Source organism: Pelodiscus sinensis, chromosome 20 (genome assembly GCF_052426305.1).
Source record: "Pelodiscus sinensis isolate ZL-2025 chromosome 20, ASM5242630v1, whole genome shotgun sequence".
NCBI classification, from domain to species: Eukaryota; Metazoa; Chordata; order Testudines; family Trionychidae; genus Pelodiscus; species Pelodiscus sinensis.
The window spans coordinates 28,271,615-28,294,299 of NC_143071.1; the positions used below are offsets into that span (position 1 = coordinate 28,271,615).

At 50.6% G+C, this 22,685-nt stretch overlaps 1 protein-coding gene across 3 annotated transcripts in view; it reads right to left on the reverse strand.

Moving 5' to 3' along the window:
* The window catches only part of NTN1 (netrin 1), a 211,383-nt gene that overhangs the window by 48,812 nt on the left and 139,886 nt on the right, over window positions 1-22,685 (reverse strand). For 2 of the 3 annotated variants that reach the window (XM_075903483.2, XM_075903481.2), the window contains exons 4-5: window positions 14,124-14,273; window positions 12,087-12,140 (exon numbers count right to left, since the gene is read on the reverse strand). In XM_075903483.2, coding sequence (XP_075759598.1) covers window positions 12,087-12,140; window positions 14,124-14,273 — 204 coding nt within the window. The remainder of the gene's footprint in view (window positions 1-12,086; window positions 12,141-14,123; window positions 14,274-22,685) is intronic. The other variant, XM_075903482.2, reaches the window with a different exon arrangement.

Sequence of the window (22,685 nt, forward strand, 5' to 3'; positions counted from 1 at the left end):
CTGGGGAGGGGTCCCTCGGATGGCTCTGGCTTCTCATAGAACTGAGCCAGGCAGTGTCCCCTCCAAATATTATGACGTGACCTGTGGGAACCTCCAAATCTCTTGAAATTCTGCAGGGGAAGGAGGGAGACCTGTGGCTGCTGGATTGAACCTAGGGGTGGGCGCTAGTTCTAGTCCCACCTCGGACACAGATTTCCTCGCTTGTTTTGGGCAGGTCTCTTCTGCCAACCTTTTAATTCCTGGACGCCTAGAGGAAGGCTCTTAAAGTCTGTAATTAAACAGCTGAGTGCCAAGTGCCTGTAGCTCCCACTAGGTTTCACTGGAGTTCCAGGGGAGACCTCGGACGTGGTTCTCACTTCGTTAGGTGCCTGGCTGTGGACAAAGGTGCGTAAGTTCAGGCATCCAAGTTTGGAAATGTTTCCCTGAGTTTATTAGTTCTAGACCCAGAGGCTACGTCTACTCTGGCAGCTTCTTGCACAAGAACTCTTTTGCCGAAGAGTTCTTGTACAAAAACCCTTTGGGTGCGTCTAGACTGGCAAGCAAAGCTCCAGCTGAGGCAGCTCTGCTAATGAGGGCCCAGCTAGGGGCTATATAAAAAAACTTGCCAGCTGTCTACACTGGCCGCTTGAATTTGCGCAAGAGCACTGACTTGGTAATGTACAAAATCAGTGCTTCTTGCGCAAATACTTTCACGCTCCCACTTGGGAAAAAGCCCTCTTGAGCAAGAATACTTGTGCAAGAGGGCCAGTGTAGACAGGGAAGAACTGTTTTGTGCAAAAAAGCCCCGATGGCTAAAATGGCGATTGGGGCTTTTTAGCGTAAAATCACGTCTAGACTGGCTACAGATGCTTTTGCGCAAAAGCACGTTTTGTGCAAAAGCATCCGTACCAATCTAGACACGCTTTTGCAGAAATACTTTTAACGGAAAAACTTTTCCGTTAAAAGTATTTCCGCAAAATCACGCCAGTCTAGACGCAGCCTTCCAGAAGAGAGCGTCTACACTGGCATGTGCTTTTGCACAAGAGATGTGCTTTTGTGCAAGAGCATCCTTGCCAGTGTAGTTGCTCTCTTGTGCAAGAAAGCTCTGATGGCCATTTTAACCATAGGACTTTCTTGCGCAAGAAATTCATGTTGCCTGTCTCCACTGGCCTCTTGCACATGAACAGTTGTGAAAGAGGGCTTATTCCTGAGCGGGAGCATCAGAATTCTGGTGCAAGAAGCCCTGATTTCATACATTAGAACGTCAGTTTACTTGCGCAAGAACTCGTGGCCAGTGTAGACAGGCAGCAAGTTTTTGCACAAGAGCGGCCGCTTTTGTGCAAGATCGCGCCAATGTAGACACAGCCTAAGGGTACGTCTACACGGCAGCGTCATTTCAGAATAGCTGACATTATTCCGAGATAACAAAGAGCGTGTCTGCACTACTAGCCGTTATTTTGAAATAATGGTGAGCGGGAGGGCTGCTTACGGTGACTTAAGCCACGCAATTGATGTAGCTCAGGTTGTGCAGCATAATTCAACTTTTGCCCTCAGTGTAGACGCGCCCTCAGTCACCTAGAGCGAACAGGGTGGAGTGACACTTACCTAGTGTAATTAATAGAGCAACAAAAATGAACGAAGCAACAAAAAGTCTACGTCTAGACTGGCATGATTTTCCGTTAAAAGCATTTGCGGAAAAGAGCATCTAGATTGGCACGGATGCTTTTCCACAAAAGCACTTTTTGCGGAAAAGCGTCCGTGCCAATCTAGACGCACTTTTCCGCAAAAAAGCCCCGATCGACATTTTCGCGATCGGGGCTTTTTTGCGCAAAACAAATCTGAGCTGTCTACACTGGCCCTCTTGCGCAAAAGGGAGCAGCATAGTATTTCCACAAAAAGCACTGATTTCTTACAGTAGGAAGTCAGTGTTCTTGCGGAAATGCAAGCAGCCAGTGTAGACAGCTGGCAAGTTTTTCTGCAACAGTGTGACGTAGTGGGGGTACCTGGCTGGTTTCTATGCTGCTGGCTCTGGGGTAACCCCCACTGGCTGCCGTGGGTACCACGACCCAGCAAAACAGGATGAGTCACTATGCAAACCAGTATGGCCAGACACCCCCCATGGAGAGGAACAAAGGAAGGTGGAGGCTGCCCTGGCTGGGGGGCAGGGCTGGAAGGGGGTTAGTTTGTGGCTGTCTGGGAGCATGGAGGAGACAGCCTAGGGAAAGGGGCTGGAGTTTAGGGGCCCAGTCTCCCCCATCTCAAGGGGGCCTGAGGCATCCTAGCCCAGCTCTGTGACCAGATTCCATCTGTGCTGTGCTGTATCCTGGAGAGGCAATAAACTTCCTCTATTCCACCGGCTGGTGCAGTCTGTTTGTGCCATTTCGGGGTGCAGGAGACGGGGGACCCCCAATGCGCCGTCACAAACAGCAACTGCTTTTGTGGAAAAACTTGCCAGTCTAGACACAGCCAAAGGGTTAAAGGTCTAGTAAACCTTCATGGGTTGAAAGAACTGGCTTTGTTGAGTTTGGAAGAGAGAAGCCTCGGAGAGGACGTGATAGCAGCTTTCAAGTACCTAAAAGGCTGTGTGACAGGGCATTTGCCCTGTACTGGCCCTTTAAGGCAAAACCCCAGCCCTGAGCAAGGGCCGAGAGCGAAGCCCCAGCTGAGGCAGCTCTGCTAACGAGGGCCCAGCTGGGGGCTATATAAAGAAGGACTCCTAGGGGGAGGAAAAACTGAGGGTTGCTTTGGACAGGATAGTAGGGATCTAACTGCCAGGGGAGCAGAAGGCTTCCTGGAGGTAGGGCAGTGCTGGGGGAGGCAGGCAGATCTGGGGAGGCTCTGGCCAACAAAGCTCCCAGGCTGCAGAGCCTGAAGCTACTGGGGCTGCAAGGGGAGCCATGCTAGGCAGGCGCAGCAGGTTCACACCCCTTGGCCAGTGATGAGTGGCCATTGCAGACAGCAGTTTGCCCCAAGGCAGGGGCTAGATGGAGACTGGCAGTGGGTCAGTGAGGCAAGGTGGGAGAGGGGAACTGGGTGTTCCCTGGGAGGAGAATGAGGTGCCCTGGGGCGGGGAGGACCCTGGAGTGCAAGCAGGATAAACCAACCCCCGGAAGAGGGGCTCAGACACTGGAGTGGGCACTGCCAGAAGGCCATGTCCTGAAGAGGAACAGGGGGAGAGACGGGTTAGAGGGAGGCATCCAGCAAGTTAAACAAGTTACCAGCCATGATGGGGCGATTGCCCCATGACAGAGTGTTACAAGGAAGAGGGAGAAAACTTGTTCTCCTTGACCCCTGAGGATAGGAGAAGAAGCAATGGGCTTAAACTGCAGCAAGGGAGGCTTAGGTTGGACACCAGGAAAAGCTTCCTGCCTGTCAGGGTGGTCAAACACTGGACTAAGTTGCCTAGGAAGGTTGAGGGATCGCCACCGCTGGAGATATTTAAGAGCCGGTTGGATAGACGTCTGTCTGGGTATGTCTAGACGACATGGCTCTGTCGACAGAGACATGTAAACTAGCTTACCCGGCATAGTCAATGAAGCAGGGATTTAAATAGTCCCTGTTTCATTAAAATAAAAATGGCCACTGCCCTGTGCCGACAATCAGCTGATCCGGCCCAGCGCGGGAGTCTAGACGCGGATCAGTCGACAAGGGAAGCCTTTGTCAACTGCTCTTGTAAACCTCATTTCACATTATTTAAATCCCTGCTTCATTGACTATGTCGGGTGAGCTAGTTTTCATGGCTCTGTTGACAGCCATGGAGTCTAGACGTACCCTCAGGGCTGGTCTAGGTCCTTGTTTCTTTAACAGTGTGGGAGAACTCACAGGTGGGCTGCGACCGTTTGAAGGAAAAAACCGGTTGCAAGAGCTGCTGAGACACAGCGGGTGGTGCAAAGAGGCGAGTGCGTGATGACGCAGCTGGAAATGAGGCGGGGCTACCTGCGTTCCTCACGTGCTTCTGAGCCCGGCTTGCAACCACCCGGGGAAGCTCCGTGCCTCGGTTGCGTCCCTTGCCAGAGGGGAGGAGCGTAGCAGGGTTGGCTCTGATTGGCTGTCTCCACTGCTGGTCTGGGGATCCTGCCTATCAGGGGAGAGAACTGCTCTAAAGCTGCCACCCTGACCGGGTCTTTGCACCACTGCCATCAGCCCTCGCTTGTTACCCAGGACAGCTGAGGGAGGCCAGCACCTTCCACCCTCTTACACAGACAAGGTCCTTCCCTTCAATATTCTGTGTAAAAAATAACAGAGCCAGGGGCTAGCACTACTGAAGGACAAAACATTAAGCATTTCCACTCCATGCATCTGACGAAGTGGGTCTTTGCCCATGAAAGCTTATGCTCCAATAAATCTGTTAGTCTATAAGGTGCCACAGGACTCCTTGTCGCTTTTAGAGTAAATTACATTTCCCGGTCAAAAAGGCAGAAGCCTAGAAGGCTTCATAGGGCAGTGAGCGAATATTGTTGTTGAGTGTAAAAGTGTCATCTGATGTTCAAGGGGCAAGTTTTTTTTTTTTTTGCTCTACAAAAAATCCTTGGTGTTTCTCATAAAAAAAAAAAAATTGTTTGGTCTAGATGGTGCTGGGTCCTGCCACGAGGGCAGGGGACTGGACTTGCTGATCTCGCGAGGTCCCTTCCAGTTCTAGGGCTCCGTTGATGGAGCCATGTAGATTTGTTTATTTGGCAAAGGGAAATGAAGCCACAATTTAAATAATCGCGGCTTCATTTAAATTTACATGGCTGCCGCGCTGAGCCGACACACAACTGATCAGCTGTTTGTCGGCTCAGCGCGGCAGCCTTGTAAATTTAAATGAAGCCGCAATTATTTAAATCGCGGCTTCATTTCCCTTTGCCTACAACCTTCATCTACATGGCTCCCTCGATGGAGCCATGTAGTTTAGACACAGCCTAGGAGTCTGATTGGAAGAGAATGACACTGCTGTTCTCTACACTAACACGAAGATAGGCTCCCTGGGGCTGACGGCAATTTCTCTGTGCCTAAGACAACAACCACCATTCTCTTGTGTCACCCCCCCCATATTTGCTCCCTCCCCCTTCCCCCCCCCCCCGGCGGCGTGAGAGCCTCTTGGCATTGGTTCACGGAGATGGAACTGATCTTGTAGGTCAGACATAGTACATCCTTTGGCCAATGCAGGAAAGCTCCCTGCAACATGTTCTCCAGGCTTTTCCTGTCCAGGTTTCCATCACCCTGGCACTTGCATCATCCCATTTCACAACAGCTCTTGCAAATGAAAGGTCACAGTTTTACACAACAGAAGGGATGAGTAAGGTCACTGGAAACGGCCAGGAGCGGTTGCTCCATTCTGCCGAGTCGGCCTGCCCTGCAACAGGGAATTGCTCCGGGGAGGTTTTCCAGTTCCCCGGCAGGGACAGCCTGTGCTGGTCTCTTGCCCAGAGGCTCCCTGTCCAGGGAGGAACTTGGGATGGGACAGACGGGATATGAAGGTGGCTGGCTGGGGACACAGCAGGAAGGCAGAATTGCAACACACCAGTGGGTCCTTTAGGGTGAGAGGCCTGTGAGCCTCCTACATTGTCATGAGAGAGAACCCCAGATGTTCAGTGGTGGACGTGCTGGTGCTTAGCGGACTTTAGCAAAGCCTCTGATACGGTCTCCCACGGATCCTCGCCAGCGAGGTAAAGGAGCGTGGCTTGCATGAGTGGACTAGGATTGGACAGAAAGCGGGCGAGTTTGTTGGGACCAATGGGACATGATCCACAACTCAATGTCTAGTTGGCAGCCGGTAGCAAGTGGAGAGCCCTTCACTGAAGACAAAACTTTGGCCCATCCTCCTTTGAGACTAGCTCAGCTATACAGCCAGACAGGATCATAGCTGACTTGCTGACTCCCTGCCCATCACGGGCCACAGAACCTCTCCCTCCCACTTCTGTCGTAGGCCCATAACCCTGGAGACTCAGGGGGGATAGGATAGAGGTCTATAAAATCATGACTGATATGGAAAGAGTGAATAAGGAAAAGTTATTTATGTATTCCCACAATATAAGAACTAGGGGTCACCAAATGAAACTAATAGGCAGCAGGTTTAATACAAACACACAGCACACAGTCAACCTGTGGAACTCCTTGCCAGAGGGTGTGGTAAAGGCTAGAACTTTAACAGGGTTCAAAAAAGAGCTAGATAGATTAATGGAGGTTAGGTCCATCAATGCCTGTTAGCCTGAATGGGTAGGAATAGTGTCCCTGGCCTCTATTTCTCTGGAGGTGGGTGACGGGAGGGATCACGTGATTACCACCTGTTGTGTTCCCTCCCTCTGGGGCATCTGGTATTGGCCACTGTCAGAAGATGGGATACTGGTCTAGATGGACCTTTGGTCTGACCCAGTCTGGCCGTTCTTATGGGCCCTCTAATCGTGATGTAAAAACTTCAAGGAACATAGAATCCCCCATTTTCTCTAGTTCCAAGCACTCAGGGGCCAGCACCCCATGCTGCAGAGGAAGATGACCACCTCCCCAAGATCTCTGTCACTCTCACCGGGAGGAGGGGACCCTTCCTGACCCCGATATGGTACGTGGGCAAGGAAGACACCTGGGAAAGAATAGACTGGAGTAACTCAAAGCCCAAAGCCCTCCCCACTGTAGGCATCCTCATCCTACCAGCCCCTCCAGACACTTCTCAAACTCCCTCTGGAAGCCAGTCAGGCGTTTGCTCCTACTGCTGCCCTTGGGAGGCTGCTCCAGAACGTCCCTCCTCTGACGGGTAGAAGCCGTGGTCAAGCCCACGCTTGAACAGTTGATGGCCAGTGTAGATCGATTTGTTCTTGTGCCAACACTGGCTGTGAACTGAACTCCTCCCACTCCCTGGTGTTTTTGCTGTAGCCCACTGGGTCTCCTTCCTTGGAGACACTAACCCAGTTGTTGGGGAGGAAACCCCTTTCTGCCGGTCTGAGCTATAAACCGAGTCCCAGGGAGCATCCCTCCAGGCGCTGGTTTCACAAAGCCTCCCGCTCCATTTCTCTCTGGCTCGCGAGCCCCTTGCACCTGTACCACGGGAGCCCTGGAGCCGCAGCCTGCAAAGCCGCTGCCTTCCAGCTTGTCTAGGAAATGCCGCTGTGGGTTTCGCCAGGCTGCTCGGAGGACGTCTGCTGTGGAGGAATCTAAACGGTGCCGAGACCCACAGCAGCCTGACGCTTTGGCCAGACAATGGAACGGGAGGAATCAAATCTGGAAGGTTCAAGCTCCCCAGCTGAAGCGGTGCTTAAAAAGTCCAATAAAAATTGTTATAAACAAGAATTATTATCGGGCCCTCCGGCAGGCCCAGCCAATCAGATTGCTCAATTTGGCTGAACCTTCCTTGGGCTTTTAAAGAGGGGGTGCCTTGTGCTATGATCAGCTCCTGAAAAGATGGATTGTCCCCCTGTAACTGATCCAGGCAGGGGAAGGAGGAAATCCTAGTGTTCAATGAGACAGGAATCCAAGAGACATTGTCGAGTGGTTTTTCATAGTTCCCAGATTGCTGGGATTCTTGGTTTGCTCCCCAGTCTGTTTGTCAAGCTCTTGTTGCAGTCCAAAAATAAGAATTTCCTTTCCTGCTTTCGCCCTCACTCGACAAAGCACTTACGCACATGCTTAGCTTCACGCGCTTCGCCCCAAGATAGATTTTGTTAAACAATGTTTTCATTAAAGTTCAGAATAGTAACAATAAGCCACATCCGAGGAGAGCCCGAACTAAACGGCAGCTAGCTCCATCTCTACGCAAAAGGCACATGGCGAGAGGCCCTGGGTCACGACACTGGACATGAGTGACGCAATGAGTAATAACAAGCACTGCTCAGCTGTATCCCCCAGGGCCTTTCCTTCCAGACACCCTCCACGTGTCCAACACAAGGCTCGCTTCGCTTGCCACTGAAATGCAGGTGAAACGTGGCAGCTCTGTAGGGCTTCATTTGTAATGCCAGAGGGGCAATTGGTTTACTTTCAGATAAGGCAAGGCCAGTGATGCCGGGCTGGGAACTGCCCCTGCAGCTGGCATCTGCGCACACCGCACGACTGGCAGAAGCCAGGCCCTTTCCTCACGCCAAGCCTGCCCTGGTGGGCGAGGCCTGGGACGGTCCCAGGACCCTGCTCCAACCAAATGCCTCCCAGGGTTGATCTGTATCACGCCCGCAGTGTCCTGGCCGAAAGCAGCTCTGGGCCGGAGCTTGGTCTTGTTTACACCAGCGGAAACCCGGAGCTGCTCTGCAGAAGCCAGGATGCTCTCATGCCCAGAGCAGAGCCGAATCAGGCCAACGGGGCTGTGAAGGTGGGTGTCCATGATCTTTGGCCCTCACTGTCCCCAGTAAATCTGGGCAGCTACTGGGACACGTGCAGACTCACTCCCCTCCAGCCCCCGAGCCGGGCCAGGGCTGGCGGTGAAGAGGGGCAGCGGAATATTGGGGTGGGCCCGGCTTCTGGGGAGGGCGTCAGCCTCCAGCATTCTCAGCCCCGCAGAACGTCCTCCTGCCAGCCACGCAGCTGCGGATTCCTCTCGAGCCCCGCGCACTGGTACTGGCCCTGTGGTTTGGGCCTGCAATCGGTACCACTGCCGGTGCTCTCTCCGGAGAGGCAGCTCAGGCCAAACCAGCTTTGGGAGCAGCCACGAGAGTCCACATCAGCTACTCCTCGGCTACAGAGCGTCCATATTTGTCGGCGTGGCCCACGGCCCCCACACCGGTGGTTTGGAATGGAACCGGTCGCACCGCGGTGTATTGGAAGTGATTGGGAGAGGGCCCCAAGGCAAAACACAAATGCAACAGTGTTGCTTGGCCCCGAGAGCAGGCGAGTGCCATCTGCTAGTCTCCCCTCGATAACCAGCCCCTGGGAGCATCGGACTTAATATTCCATCTGCCTCACTCCCACCGCGACTGAGCCTGGCGAAAATGACGCTCGGGGCTCTTTTCCGGAAAAGCGCGTCTACATTGTCCACAGACGCTTTTCTGGAAAAAGGGCTTTTCCGGAAAAGCAGCCTGCCAATGTAGACGCTCCTTTTCCGGAAAAACTGAAAACGGAATAGTATTCCATTTTAAGCAGTTTCGGAAATTCATGCCAGTGTAGACACAGCCCTTGTGTTTCAGCCCTACTTACTTACATACCTACACCCTAATTATCCCTTTTAGCTACTAATCCATTGTATAGCGCTATAACCCTAAAATGCGCCGTCACTCCCCTTGGGCTTCGTGTGTCCTACGCACTCTAAATCTGAAGCAAGTAGCAGAGGAGACTTTTAACATGTTGAGCATGAAACTGTACCCACCGGAGCCGAACCTACAGTGACATAACCTCACATTCCAACAACTGCTTTCGTTAAATAGAAGGCTCTGCATGCATTTCTACAGAGACCAACTGTGTTCCTAGGAAGGAACTGTTCCCCTCTCATGAGGCATTAGTCGGGAAGCACGTTTAGAGGTGGGGAGTTTGCACAAGAACGGGCTGTTTGCAAACTGGCAGAAACTCGTGACGACGGAGCAAAGACAATGAAAAGCTTAGAAAATCAACTCTGCGAGTCTGAGAAGATGCCTGCTCTAAGATGCACCATGAGACCTTATGGTGGAAAGGCAAGTGAAAACAGGCTGGCAGGTTTCGATTAATGGTTGTGAAATGTGGAAAAAAGACCTAAAACCTCCAGCATTTGCAGCTTAGTTGTTCCAGTTCTTCCCAAGTGCTTCTGTTGCTAACCCTTCCTACCACTGCTTTATGGATTGTGGAAACACTCGTCAAGCACCTGTCATCTCACTGTATAAATTTGAAAACTGTAACAAGTCAGCTAACCAGCTGAGCCATTGCCAATGGAAACACTCAACCCAAAACCTAGGGGGAGGGCTAGGAACAGTCTGCAAAAGACCCAGAGGAGAGTTACCACCTCAGACCCTCAGCAATAGATTGCCCCTCTTTAATGTGGGCCACTGGTCAGCCAGACAAGACAAGTTGAAATGCTGCATCACTACTGCTGGGGCTGAGGGCATGTCTACACAGCAGGGCTAAAACTGAAATAAGCTATGCAATGTGAGCTGCGTCAATTGCGTTGCTTAAGTCAAAATAGCTTATTTCGGCTTTTGGCGCTGTCTACACAGCAGGAAGAGTCCCTCCGACGTCCCTTACTCTTTGTACAATGAGAGTTACAGGAGTCAGAGTAAGACGTCCTCCGGCTCGACATTATTTCAACATTATGTCGAAATAACGGCTTGCTGTGTAGATGTGAACTGGGTTATTTCGGAATAACCTTGATGATTCTGAAATCACGCTGCTGTGTAGACACAACCTGAGTGACGCAGGAGGAAGAATTCAAGGACTTTGCGCCTTTCCCTCTCCCTGACACTGCGAACTAAAGCCCTTGCACTTTCACTTTCCAGCTGTCCCTGTCCTGGGAAGGGTTACTAAGCACAGGGCAGTGCGACTGGCCTGAAAGGTCCCTGAGGGAAAAGTCCTGCCTCCGAACACAGGCAGGACTCTGAGGTCGAGGCGAGGTGACATCCATCACTTTCAGTACAAAGTCCCTCATTTCGGAATCCTTTGTCACGACTGGGCCCAATTCAACAACCCCTGCTCCTGGAGCCCCGCACGAAGCTGGGGCTGTTCAAATACTGCAGGGCTCTACAGGCCTTTGGACACCATCAGTCGCCTCTTCCGTTTTTCGGGGGGCCTCTGCTTGCTTTGTAATCGCCCGTTGAGACACGTCAGGCCTCAAGGGAGCCGTACATGAACCTCGGGCACATCGCTTTGTGACACGGGGCAGAGCGGGGGGAGGGGGCTTCCTTCCACAACCGGCGCTGGGGTGGCTCCACTGGAGTCCGTGCAATTGCGCTGGCGTAAAGCTGGTGGGAGCGGGAGGAGAATCTGCTCCGGGATCTTCTGCACCAGCATCTGCCCAGGATAAAGGTGTTTGCTTCTCATGCTAGGAGGGGCCATTAGGGGAAAATGAGAGTCCACGTGCCATGAGGTGCCTGGGATTCCTCAGGACACCTCGGGTCTATCCTAGGGCTGGGATGTTGTTCTGAAGCCCCTCAGCCTGGCCATTATAACAGATCTGCTGCCCCCTAACTACTCCACAGTGATCCCCGGGCCCCTCGGAACTCTGCTGCCACCAGCTGATCCTGCTTTGAAGCGCAGATTCTCCCACAAAAGCTCCCCTGTCCCCCCCCCCCCCGAGTGTAGAGTAGCTGGTGATGGAGGACAGCACATCCCCCCACACCCCGCCCAAGCCAGTATATCGCATTGAATCTCCATCCCCACCCCAGCCCAGCTGCTCTTTAACTCCGGAGGGAAACCCTCCTCCAAGCCCCGGTGTAAGGAGCCGGGGCCCTAAGCTATGGCACAGTGAAGAGGCCCCGTAGCAATCCCCCAAAATGTGCAATGTTCCAACAGAAAGGACAATGAAAACAGAAACGACCACGTTTCATCTTTGAGTCTGTCCGGGTGCATCGGCGAGGATGCAACTAAAAACTCATCATTTGGGGGTTGTTTACAGGCCCCTCATAATCTGAGGCCCTCAGCTGTAGTTTACTGAGCTTGTGCCTAAATCTGGCCGTGGTGAGGAGGGAACGTGCCAGGCCTGCCCGGGAGTTTGGAGCAGGCAAAAGACAGCTCAGCCCTGCTCACCAACAGCAACGGAGCTGGGCATCTGGTGCCGGGAGCCATTTTCAGCCTCCGTGTCGCTAGGCGAGGGAAGGGCTGTAACCGTGCAGGTGAAGCGTAGTGTTCAGTCCTTGTCTCACTCTGGCCGTGGCGTTTCCACTGCAGGGGCCCCTCTGGGCAACTCCAACGGCACGTCCCATACGAAGGCAGGTACATAGACACCCAGGCAACGCAACCACAACGCGCCTCCTCCAAAAGTCTCCCTGCCTTTCTCTCTGGGCAGCCCCAGCTCTCTGGACGTCTGAACAGGCAATAGCACATCCTGGGCTGTCATTGGTATTAGCCGGTGTCGGTCACAGAACCGAGGGGGGTGTCTCTGGAGCAATAACCTCCCACGCCCCTCCCCCCGCCTTCCCCAAATGGCTTTCACTCTTGCTTGTACATCCAGGAAGCCTCCTTCCTCTGCCCACTGTCCATCAGTGCGCCCATCAGTGGGGAGGGTTAAAACAGAAAGGAAAACAGCCTACCTGCTGGTTCTTCCGTGCTGCTGGCCGCAGTGGTGGGTGGAGCAACAGGAATCTCTGTGCAGAAGGAGAGACAGGAAAAGAGAAAGGATAAAACGGGGGGTGGGCATCATTCCAGGCTCCAGGTGAGACAGGGCTATGCACATCCCTCTTGCTACCAACTCCCACTGCTTGGGAGTTGCTTTCACAGTCTCACCTGTGCAGTACTGAGAAAGCGAAGGGCTACACTGGAGAGCCGTGCGCTCCTGCAGGGTACAGAACCTGCCCCAGGGTGACAATTGCTTGTGTTGACACAGGAATTGGGAGTTTGCTTGTTTGTTTTTTAAGATACATGAGAACAAATGGCTTAATTCAGGATTTGGCCTGGGGCTAACGCAGCAAGTTTTAATCATATTCTTGCCTGTTTCAAACAAAGTGAAAGAGAAAATAGGTTTTTTTGTTGGGGGGGGGGCTGTTTTTGGTTGTTTCTTCTGCTTAGTTGTTGTGGGGGTGCCTGCGTGTTCTGTAAAGGGCCAGCAAAATGCCAGCAGCCTGAGCCCCAGAGTCAGTATGAACATGCTCCTCATTGTGTTTACTCTAATCACATGGAAATTTGGTGTCTGTCTTTATGCAGTGCAAGGCAGCCCGGCGAAGATGATGCAAGGAACAACTTGCTCTCTGGTTTACCGTGGCTGCTGGGGACTGAAGTGATAAACCTTTGCCCATACCCACTGCAAAGCATGCTGGGTGTCGAGTTTATTGCATCTTGGGAAACAAGCATCCGCTTTGGGCTCCTCTGCCCCATTGCAACATGGGAAAGAATGAACCTCAAATGACCAAAACCCACCATGGAAGGCATGTTTGATTCAGCACTTCAAGGTGGAGCAGGGAGGTATCTCGAAACAGTCATCATCTTAGGCAGGCCTTGGGAACAGACAATGCTAGCAGACTGTGGTCTCTGCTAAAGACTTGATTCTTTCAACCATCTTCCCTTTTGTTTTCATACCAGGAAGTTAGCACAAGCAAGGAAGGCTGCTTTCTACCACCCCTCCTGCTTTCCGAGGCTACTGGGGTTTCACTGTTGTGAGTTGCTTTTTATGGTTAGAATTTTGTCATTTGATTTCTTTAATGCAAGGAGAGATAAAGGGACAGGACCAACATCGCACCTCACGGACACACAGAGTTATCCAACAACAGCAAAGACAACAGGCAGCACAGCTGCTGGTTCAGTTGAAGAGATTAGGGTTCAGCATTTGACGGAGACACAGAACACACCGTCGCTGGCTGTGCCCATGTGGCTTTCCCATGGGGTGGTTTGTGAAGTGGTACAAAAAGGGGGCTGAGGTTTTTGCAAAGGAAGCGTTGAGACAGGCAAGTCTGGAGATTGCAGCCTGGTGCTTGTTGCTGTTGCTGGTTGTGAAGCAGATTTAAAATTGGAAGTTTAATAAAAGCTTTAAAAGGCAACTAAAAAAGCAAATGTTCCACATTTCTGGCTGGATCATGTGAGCGCACAGTCCTGTTTAACAGTCTGGGTGTGCACGCGTGCAAAACACTTTGCTGCTTCCGAGAGGTTTGTAGGAAGACAGCAGCCGTTCATAATGCAGCCGGGCAATCTGCTGGTTTCAGTTGAAGGGCTTGACAATACATCACAAGGAAAGCAAAACAGCAATTTGCCATAGGAGACAGAATTGTGGTGGCATCTCCTAGGACACAAACATTCAGGGCACTCTGTGCATTGCAGAAGTGTTTGCAAAGCAAAAATCAAGCCCTTTTAAAAGCTACCCAGCTGTCTGATGAAGTGTTTTTTAGACTGCACTCACATGACCGAAGCAGAGTGGCAAATGAGATGCATGTGATCTGCGCATGTGTCTACGGCATAGACGCACACCCGCCATGCAGTCTGTCCCACTAGGATTTCATGAAGCGCTGGTAATTGAGCATATGCAGTCCGGTGTTAGTAACCATTCGACCCGTTTAGGGCTCAGCGGCTGAGCTGCTGTTGTTTTAAAAACAATGTTAATTCCACTATGCTACAGACGTCAAAAAGAGCGGTCCACCTACTTATGCAAGGGGCAATGGGAGATCGGCTTTGCTGGTAGCCTTTGGCACATCGATTGCACGTGATGCCAGTCACGCCATCTTTACAGGGACATTGGCCTGTGGTTTGATTACAGGTTTTGCCAGCTGCACCCACGGGATGGCAATCGCATGCTGTGGGGGGAACACACAACAAGAGGGTCAGAGGTGGGGGGAAATGTACAAGGTCATCTCACAACAATAGCAAAGTGCACCACCTATTGAGAGAAGCGAGGGTTGCACTAGCGCGTCAGGACTGGGGAGAAGTGGGCATGTTTGCAACCAGGCTCCTGCAGATATCCATCCAGTCTAAGGCGACTGCGTTTCCCGTCAACCTGGAACAAAGGGCTCAGTTTACACAGGTGGATTGAAACAGCCACGAGGCACATCGGAACCCGGGACAAGGGGATGAACTAGACCCAATACAATTGCAAAGGACATGACTCGGCCACAACAGGTTTGGAAGACAAAACAGGCCCCTAATGTCAAGCCAAGAAGGCAGTGTGTCGTGGGTGCTTAATCTGCCCCAGATCTGAGCAGCTGAGGTAGCACAGGGTCATTGCTGTGAGGACATCCACCCTGTGATGTTGCAAATGATGAATTCCAGGAATTGTGGGGTTGGTAGTGTGGGCTGGGAGTGAGGAGAGAGGAAGAGGCAGAGAAACATGGTGATTCAAGAATCCACAGCCCCAGCTGTCCCAGCGCTGTGGTTGCTAAATTCACGCTACATGTGCTACTGGCCAGTTCATTTTGAGAGGAGGACAAAGTCCGGGAGGGACTTTGCAAGGGAGTTTAGCTGGAAACCATGTGGTTTAGAGAGGGTCTGAATTTATTCCACCTCGCATGTAAGAACCACCTTAGTCCTTCACCCCTTTCTGGCAGAGCAGCATCCCCTGCAGCCGGTCGTGTGGGCGCAGAAAGGAAACACCCTTGGCTTTGTTTCCCAGCTGGGAGCGCCCGCCTGCGGGTACGTCCCACTGCTCCACTCCGGGCGGATGGAGCTTTGAGTGCAGATGTGAAGGGTGTGAAAGAGGATGCAAAATCGGCACTCGAAGTAACACAGTGTCAATCTCCCACAGTGTCACTTACTGTGCAGCTGTTGGTCAAGAGCATCAGGCATTGTCACCCTCACAGCTTTTCATGCACGCAGGCCCAGGGAGCTTCTTAATGTCCCCGGTTTCCCTGAGCTGCACATTAAGGCCACGTTGTGGCTTGGCCCTGCGGAGACGGGCAGCGATGAGGAAGATGCGAGGAGCCCTCCTTCCTTCCTCTAGCGTTCTCCTGCAGGGTCCAGCCACAGTCCCCCTAAGACGTGCAGCTCCTGCTCCCTTGGAGCATCCCATTGGTGCTAGCTCCTGGAGGGCCTGGGGGAGAGCGGAGCAGTGGCTGGCCCGGCCCCCCATACCCAAAGGCCAGCAGCTCTGATGAGCACGGGGGAGCTCGGGGGAGCAGCATCCCAGCGAAATGCTGCCAGCAGCCAGGGCAGGTAGAAGGCAGTGGCCACAGACTACCCCTTGGCATGGGACCGGCACTGCCCCAGCCTGGCCTGGCACCACTGAGGCAAATCTCCGAACTGCCCCTCTCAGTTTTAGTAACAGGCTGGGGAGCCATTTGGCCCAAATTTGGGAGCTGTGTGGAGGAGGGTCTAAGTGGAGCACAAAGCTGACTCAGACCTTGATTTCTGCTGCCCTCCTGATCTCCCCACAAGACTCCCCCACCCCTCTCCCAGCAAACCCTCCCCCTCAAATTCCCTCTTGCCCCCTCTATCTGGCTCCCTCCTTCCCCCTCAAACTCCTTCCCCCTCATTCCCTTCCGCACCATCATACTCCTCCTCCCCCCCTGCTTTGGCTCCCATATTCTGCCCTGGACCCTCCCTCCTCGTCTCCAGTTTCCTCCTTTCCCTCCCCCACGGCCCTCTCTCCCCTACCCCATTTTCCCCATGTAGCTCTGGAGAGAATTGGCAGCTGCCAGACTGGTCTCTGCTTTCCCCGCCCAGCCATGCAGGGCCAGCAGCCAGCAGTTGCCTCTCAGGTGTCAAGGGGCCGTTCAGCTTGGAGGGGGAGGGCATCAGGATGCACCATTGTCCTCTCCCCCCGTCCCCCGAGCCTTCTCCCCACTTCCGTGGCTCCGTAGCTAAGAGTTGGGGGGACAAGGTGTCCCCCTCTACTTTACATTGGGTTTGGAAGAAAATGCCCCCTCCACCTGCCCTCTGTTCAGCTCCCTGGTCACTGGAAGGCCTTTCGGCAGCGTGAGGCCGAGGAGAAGGTCTCTCAGGGGGCCAGCTCGGCCAATGGCTAATCTGCCTCCCCACCATGAGGCTCTGGTAGAGCCGGGTGCACAAAGGGAGGGGGGAGAGGTTCCTGCAGAAAATGATGAAAAAAATTGAAATTTTAATCCAAAAAGAGAAACCTGCACCGTTTTGTCTGATGCGGGTGGTTTTTCAGTCAGTTTTTGACAGAAAGCAGGCACTTTTTGTAAAACATGTCGCTTAACCAAATCCCAATTTTCGATCAAAAGGCATTTTGGATGGAAAATTTTTGACAGCCCTGACAGAAAATCCAAAGGGCCAGGCTGTCTCACCGGGGGAGGGGTGGCGAGGGAGGGGCAGTGTGAGGAGTGGTATCAGGAGCTAGCTGATCCGAAAGCAGGGAAGGGTGAGCAGCCATCAGATATCGTTTAAAACGGCAAAGGGTTATAAAGGAAAACAATACAAAGAGGAAGTGGGAAAGTGCTGAAAGAAATACAGAGCAAGGAAAAGGCTCAAGATCAAAGACGAGCGGAGAGGACAGAGCTCGGGACAGGGAGTCACTAGGGGAAAATTCAATACAGCAAATCGGGAAAAATGGACGACAAAACACCTTCTCCTCTCCTCTCCCTTGACCCCACGTATTGTTCATATAGGGCAGGAGACTTTAAGCCCTGCCTCCAATGAGTAACCCTTATCTATGTGAATGCCTCTGCTGATTGAGCACGGTGGAACTGCTCCAGCGAATAAGGATTGCTGGTGATGAGTAAGAGTCACAGAACTGGGCCCACGGGATAGGGACTTTCAGGAGAGGGGCCTGTCAGTAAAGCCCCACATGACTTTATGGGCATCCTAGAAATAAACAGCAATGCCGCCTCCCTTTGCCATGATATAGGTCCGTTCACGTGTCCCGTCCAAATCGGCGTTTGCCATTTCCACAGCCACATCACATAACAAACTCATGAGACAGACAAAGTGGGGAAGTAAGTTTGCCTCTCTCACCAACAGAAGATATTTCCTCACTCACCTTGTCTCTCCAATAGCCTGGGTCCAACATGGCTACAATAATACTCAACTCAGGTCTAATTTGCAGCCTGCTCACAGCCCCAGGTCTCCTTCAGCATTAATTATACTCCCCTCTTATAAGCGCCTTACAAGGGAAGGTCACTAGCTTTATCTCATTTTGGACATGAGCACAAGAGCAGAGAAGGGTGGGGATTTGCCCAAGGTCTCCCAGCGAGTCAGTGGCAGAGCGTAGGATGGAGCCCTGGATTCCTAAGGGCCCTATCCTAACTCTTCCACGTACGATCTCAGCCTGTGACCTCCTGAATGGGAAGGCAAATCCTGAACAGATTGCAGAACTCCCCTTCTTGAAATGGATCCCCAAACTTTTCCGTTTTGCAATATGGGCTCATGGGATGGAAAAGGAATGGGGAACATCATTAGGGAAAAATCCTTCCATTTGGTCCTCACTGGTTATGTCTGACTGCCCCTGCAGATTCTGCAGTGACTCCACACACAGAATTGCCATGCACAATCCAGACACCCAAGGAGCACAGAATATCCCACTGAGATCCACAGGACAGAGGGGAGACGAGACTGCTGAGACTGGAATCTGAGACTATGGAGAGCTGTGCAAAGATATTCATAACTAAACACAAAATTAGGTTTCTGGGGGGATATGAATCTTCCACCAAACTTGGGCCAGTTTAAATAGCCTCTGGGACCTGAGTTGCAAGAGGGCCCATGTTGATGCATAGTTTTGGGTAGAAACTATATAAAACTCACACTGGGTCACTTATTCCGGAAAAGCAGCCGCTTTTCTGGAATAACTTGCCAGCTTTCTACACTGGCCGCTTGCTTTTCCGGAAAAGCAAGGACAATCTACTGTAAAATTGTCAGTGTTTTTCCGGAAAAACTATGCTGCTCCCGTTTGGGCAAAAGTCCTTTTCCGGAAAAACTGTTCCGGAAAAGGGCCAGTGTAGAAAGCACAGTAGTCTTTTCCGCAAAAAAGCCCCGATCGCAAAAATGACGATCGGGGCTTTTTTCCGGAAAAGCGCGTCTACACTGGCCACGGACACTTTTCCGGAAAAAGTGCTTTTCCGGAAAAGCATCCTGCCAATGTAGACGCGCTTTTTCTGGAAATACTTATAACGGAAAACTGTTCCGTTTTCAGCATTTCCGGAAAAGGGTGCCAGTGTAGACGTAGCCAGGGGGTTTTATGATGCTGGGCAATCACTGGTTGCCGAATATGATCATCTCCCTTGGAAGTTGTGGACCCTCAGGTGGCTGATAAGGTCCACAAGATCTGTTACCGTGAGGACAGATGTTTCCAGGTACAGCTGGAGGCCAGTCTCCCCTTCCTCCTGCACCTCTTCTCCTCCTCAGCTTGTTGGCGGGCAAATTCAAATTGCAGGGAGCCATTGCACAGGACTTCTCTCCAGTTTGGGCGATCCTGGGTGAGTGTCTCCCATCGTCAATGTTGCACTTCTTGAGCAAGTCCTTGTAACACTTCTGTTGTCCTCCCACATGACGGTGCTCTTCTTTCAGGTGAGAAAACAGGACCTGTTTTGGGAGGTGATGGTTTGGCAGCTGAACAACGTGGCCAGTCCTGCAAAGGTGCTGACAAATGATCATTGTCTCGATACTAATGGTCTTTTCTTCCAGAAAACTGATGTTAGTGCACCTATAGACCCTAGATCAGACACAGCCTGGCCATTCTGTCTTCTCTGCAGAGGAGACAGAGGAAATGCTTATTTCCTGGTCTACTTTTTGAAGACAATGAAAATCAGGGTACTGTCAGAGGCTTTGGTATAAAAAACAAAATGTTGAAACACACAGGTAGTTTAAACAATACAGAGTCACCAGGACCGGATAGTGGCTGTCCGAGAGGGTAGATGGAATTTAAAAATGAAGTGGCTGAGCCCCTACCTAAAAGATGCACTCTCCCTTGAAATCTTCTCTAGTGCAGGGCAGGCGTGTATGTGATGCTATCCTTCTCTTTCAAAACTCAGAGAGGAGACCCTGGAAATCCCAGAGCAGTTGGTCTTACTTCTGTTTTGGTAAACTGGTTAAAGCAATAGTTCCAAGTAGAACTGTGAGACACCAAGGTGAGCATCACAAGGCAGGGATACTTCAAATGGCTCTGAGAAAGGAGAACCATACCGCTCCTTGAATTCCTTGCGGGAGCTGGCACAATAGTGGGGAAAGGAGAATCGGTCAATATAATTTCAATCTTTGACAAAGTCCCTCACGAAAGTCAGCTGTTGCTGCTGCCATTATTAATTACCTGCTAAGGACACTGAAGTGTCATTGAGTGAGAAGTAAGTTCTACGATAGTTCAGAAACTGATTAAGAGACAGAAAACAGAGTAGGAAGCCATGATCCCTTTTCAACATGGAAAGAAATTAACGGTAAAGTGCTTCAGTATAAAAAGTCCCATGGGGCGTGTATGTATTTATTAGTGAGCTGGATGAGAAAGGAGATGGCAAAATTTGCAGATGACCCAGACTTATTTTGGTTAGTCAAGAGTAGAGATGACTGAAGAACCTCCAAGAGGCCTAACCATGATAGGTGGATGGGCAACATAATAGCAATGAAACTGAATGCAAAAGCAAATGCATTATTGGAAAGAACACGGTGAAGGACTCATACATACTGAAGGGTTGTAAATTAAGCATAACCACATAGAAAGAAGATCTAGGAGTCACTGAGGACTGTTCAGTGAAAAACTTCTGGCTAATGTGCAGTAAAGGTCAGAAAAGCAAACAAAATTTTAGGTAGTATTACAAAAGGGACAGTGAATAACAATGAAATACAATGTCATTACTATCAGATAAATCAATAGAATTTCCTACCTGGAATACTATGTTCATCTCAAAAAATAGAAATAGGCCAACCCAATCAATAAAAGGCACAGAAAGGTTTCCACCCAAGGAGTGATTGAAAAGATTAAGCCTGTTTAGTGAGGATGAATAAAACAGGATTGAGGCATGCCAAATAACATACAGAAGATGGAAGATCAGGCAAAATCCAAGAATAAAGGGGGCATTCAATTAAATTAAAAGGCAACATATTTTAAATTATATAACAAAATGTCTTTTTTGCACCACACATAATTAACATGTGAAACTCACTGCTACAAGCCATTAAGGCAAAGGTCCAACAGCAGGATTAGATTAAGAACATCTGCAGTTGCACTGACGAGGATTAAAATATATAGTTAGGATATACAACCCTCCTGTTTCAGGATACAAGCCAACTACTGCCTGCCCAGAGACTGGAATAAATGTCCCCCTAGGCATGGGTTATTGCAAAATTGTTTTTTGTGGGGATCTTCCTCTGATCCAATGCTGGCCTCCACTCTAGACATGCTCTGGATTCACTGGTCTGGCTGAGCAGAGGAATTGTTCTGTTTTTATTCATCAGCTGATATTAGAATGGAGTCGTCAAGTTTTTAAATAAAAAATCTCAGAGCAAAACTCAGGGCTGTGAATGGAAAGTGAGAAAGAAAGAAAAGTTATAGAACTTGTTATGATCTGCCTGGCTTGTGGTAGGTCACCAAGCAACCATTACAAAAATGCAAATATTATTCCATCCCTGAATTTTTGTCGTAGGTATTCTCGGCCTCTAATCTCCACATGCATGTGTGTTGAAAGATACCAGGAGGACAATTTTCTTGGATTATCTCTTGTCAAGTGTGACATTTTTTAGAAGGTCTCCAGTTCACTACAGGGCGGGAGACTGAAAGGACCTTACATTTTTTGAAAATGAGCATCTTCCTGTTGTCCGTGCCAATCTAGATGCGGTTTTGCGCAAGAAAGCCCCAATCGCCATTTTTGCGATCGGGGCTTTTTTGCACAAAATGCCACGTTGTCTACACTGGCCTTCTTGTGCAAAAGCATTTGCACAAGAGGGCTTTTGCCTGAGCATAGCATTTCCACAAGAAGCACTGATTTCAGACAGTAGGAAGTCAGTGTTCTTGCGGAAATTCAAGCGGCCAGTGTAGACAGCTGGCAAGTTTTTCTGCAAAAGCAGCTGCTTTTGCGGAAAAACTTTCCATTATAGACGCAGCCTAGACTGTGTTTGGGTTTCTTTATGTTGCACCATCTCTGCAGTGATAACATCACAGCTTTCAGACCTTCCAGAGATAAAACGTAGGGATTTGAATGACGTGTACTGTGTTCTATGGTGAGCCCTAGTGAGTAAGGCCCCAATGCAAGAAAAGTTCTCCTTGAAACCATTTAAGCACAAGCTTAGCTTTCTTTACGTAAGTGTTAAGTCCCAGTGAAATAATTTTTTCTGGATGTTTGTTTTGTGGGAAATTTTGCCGTTTTGTTCTGATTCCGAATGCAAATGCATTTTAAAATGTTAGACAGTCTCAGAAATTCTGATTTCCCAGTAACTTCAGCTGGAAGGCCAGAAGAATTATTGAGTTATTGGGCCTGATCCATCTGGTATATCCTGTTTGGTGACTCTCATACCAGGAAAGCCTGATTACCAGAGGATGTTGTAAAGACCAAGACTTCCACAGGGTTCACAAAAGAACTAGATAGATTCATGGAGGACAGGTCCATCGATGGCCATTAGCCACGTTGGGCAGGGATGGTGTCCCTAGACTGTTTGTCAGAAGCTGGAAACGGGTGACAGGGGAGGGATCACTTGATGATTCCCTGTTTTGTTCACTCCCTCTGGAGCACCTGGCACTGTCACAGTCGGAAGACAGGACACGGGGCTAGACGGACCTTTGGTCTGACCCAGGCTGGCCGTTCTTATTCTACTAAATTCACCTGGCATAGGACTGAAGGTGCATGCAACCACAAGCTCCATTTTTCATCAGGTAAAATCAAATAGCTCCTTTTTGTTCCAAAGCGCACCTGCCGCTGTGCTGTTCCTCAGTGCCCCAATTTCTTGATCATGGAACCAAATCTTAGGGAAGCATCATTAGTAGCCTTCTACCAAATTATTTTTCACCTCAAAACTCAGTCCTTATACGGGGCACCTGCACCTGACATGCACCAGGCAGGTTCCACAAAGCGCCCATGGAGAAAAAAGTTGGATCAATCCCAAGCAGGCCTCCGAACCAGTGTAATAAATCCAGTCTTCACTCTCTCGCCACGTGGGCTGGCTTTGGAGGTGCAAGCAGTGGAACAGCTATTGAAAGCGAGCCCCATGCCCGCCTGCCTAGCCATGACGACCACCATAGGAAAATCCCCGCACCTAACAACTGGCAGCAATGGTCGCCCGCTTACTGGAATGCTCAGTCATGACATGCTGAACAAAAATCCTTATTTTGTGCAGGT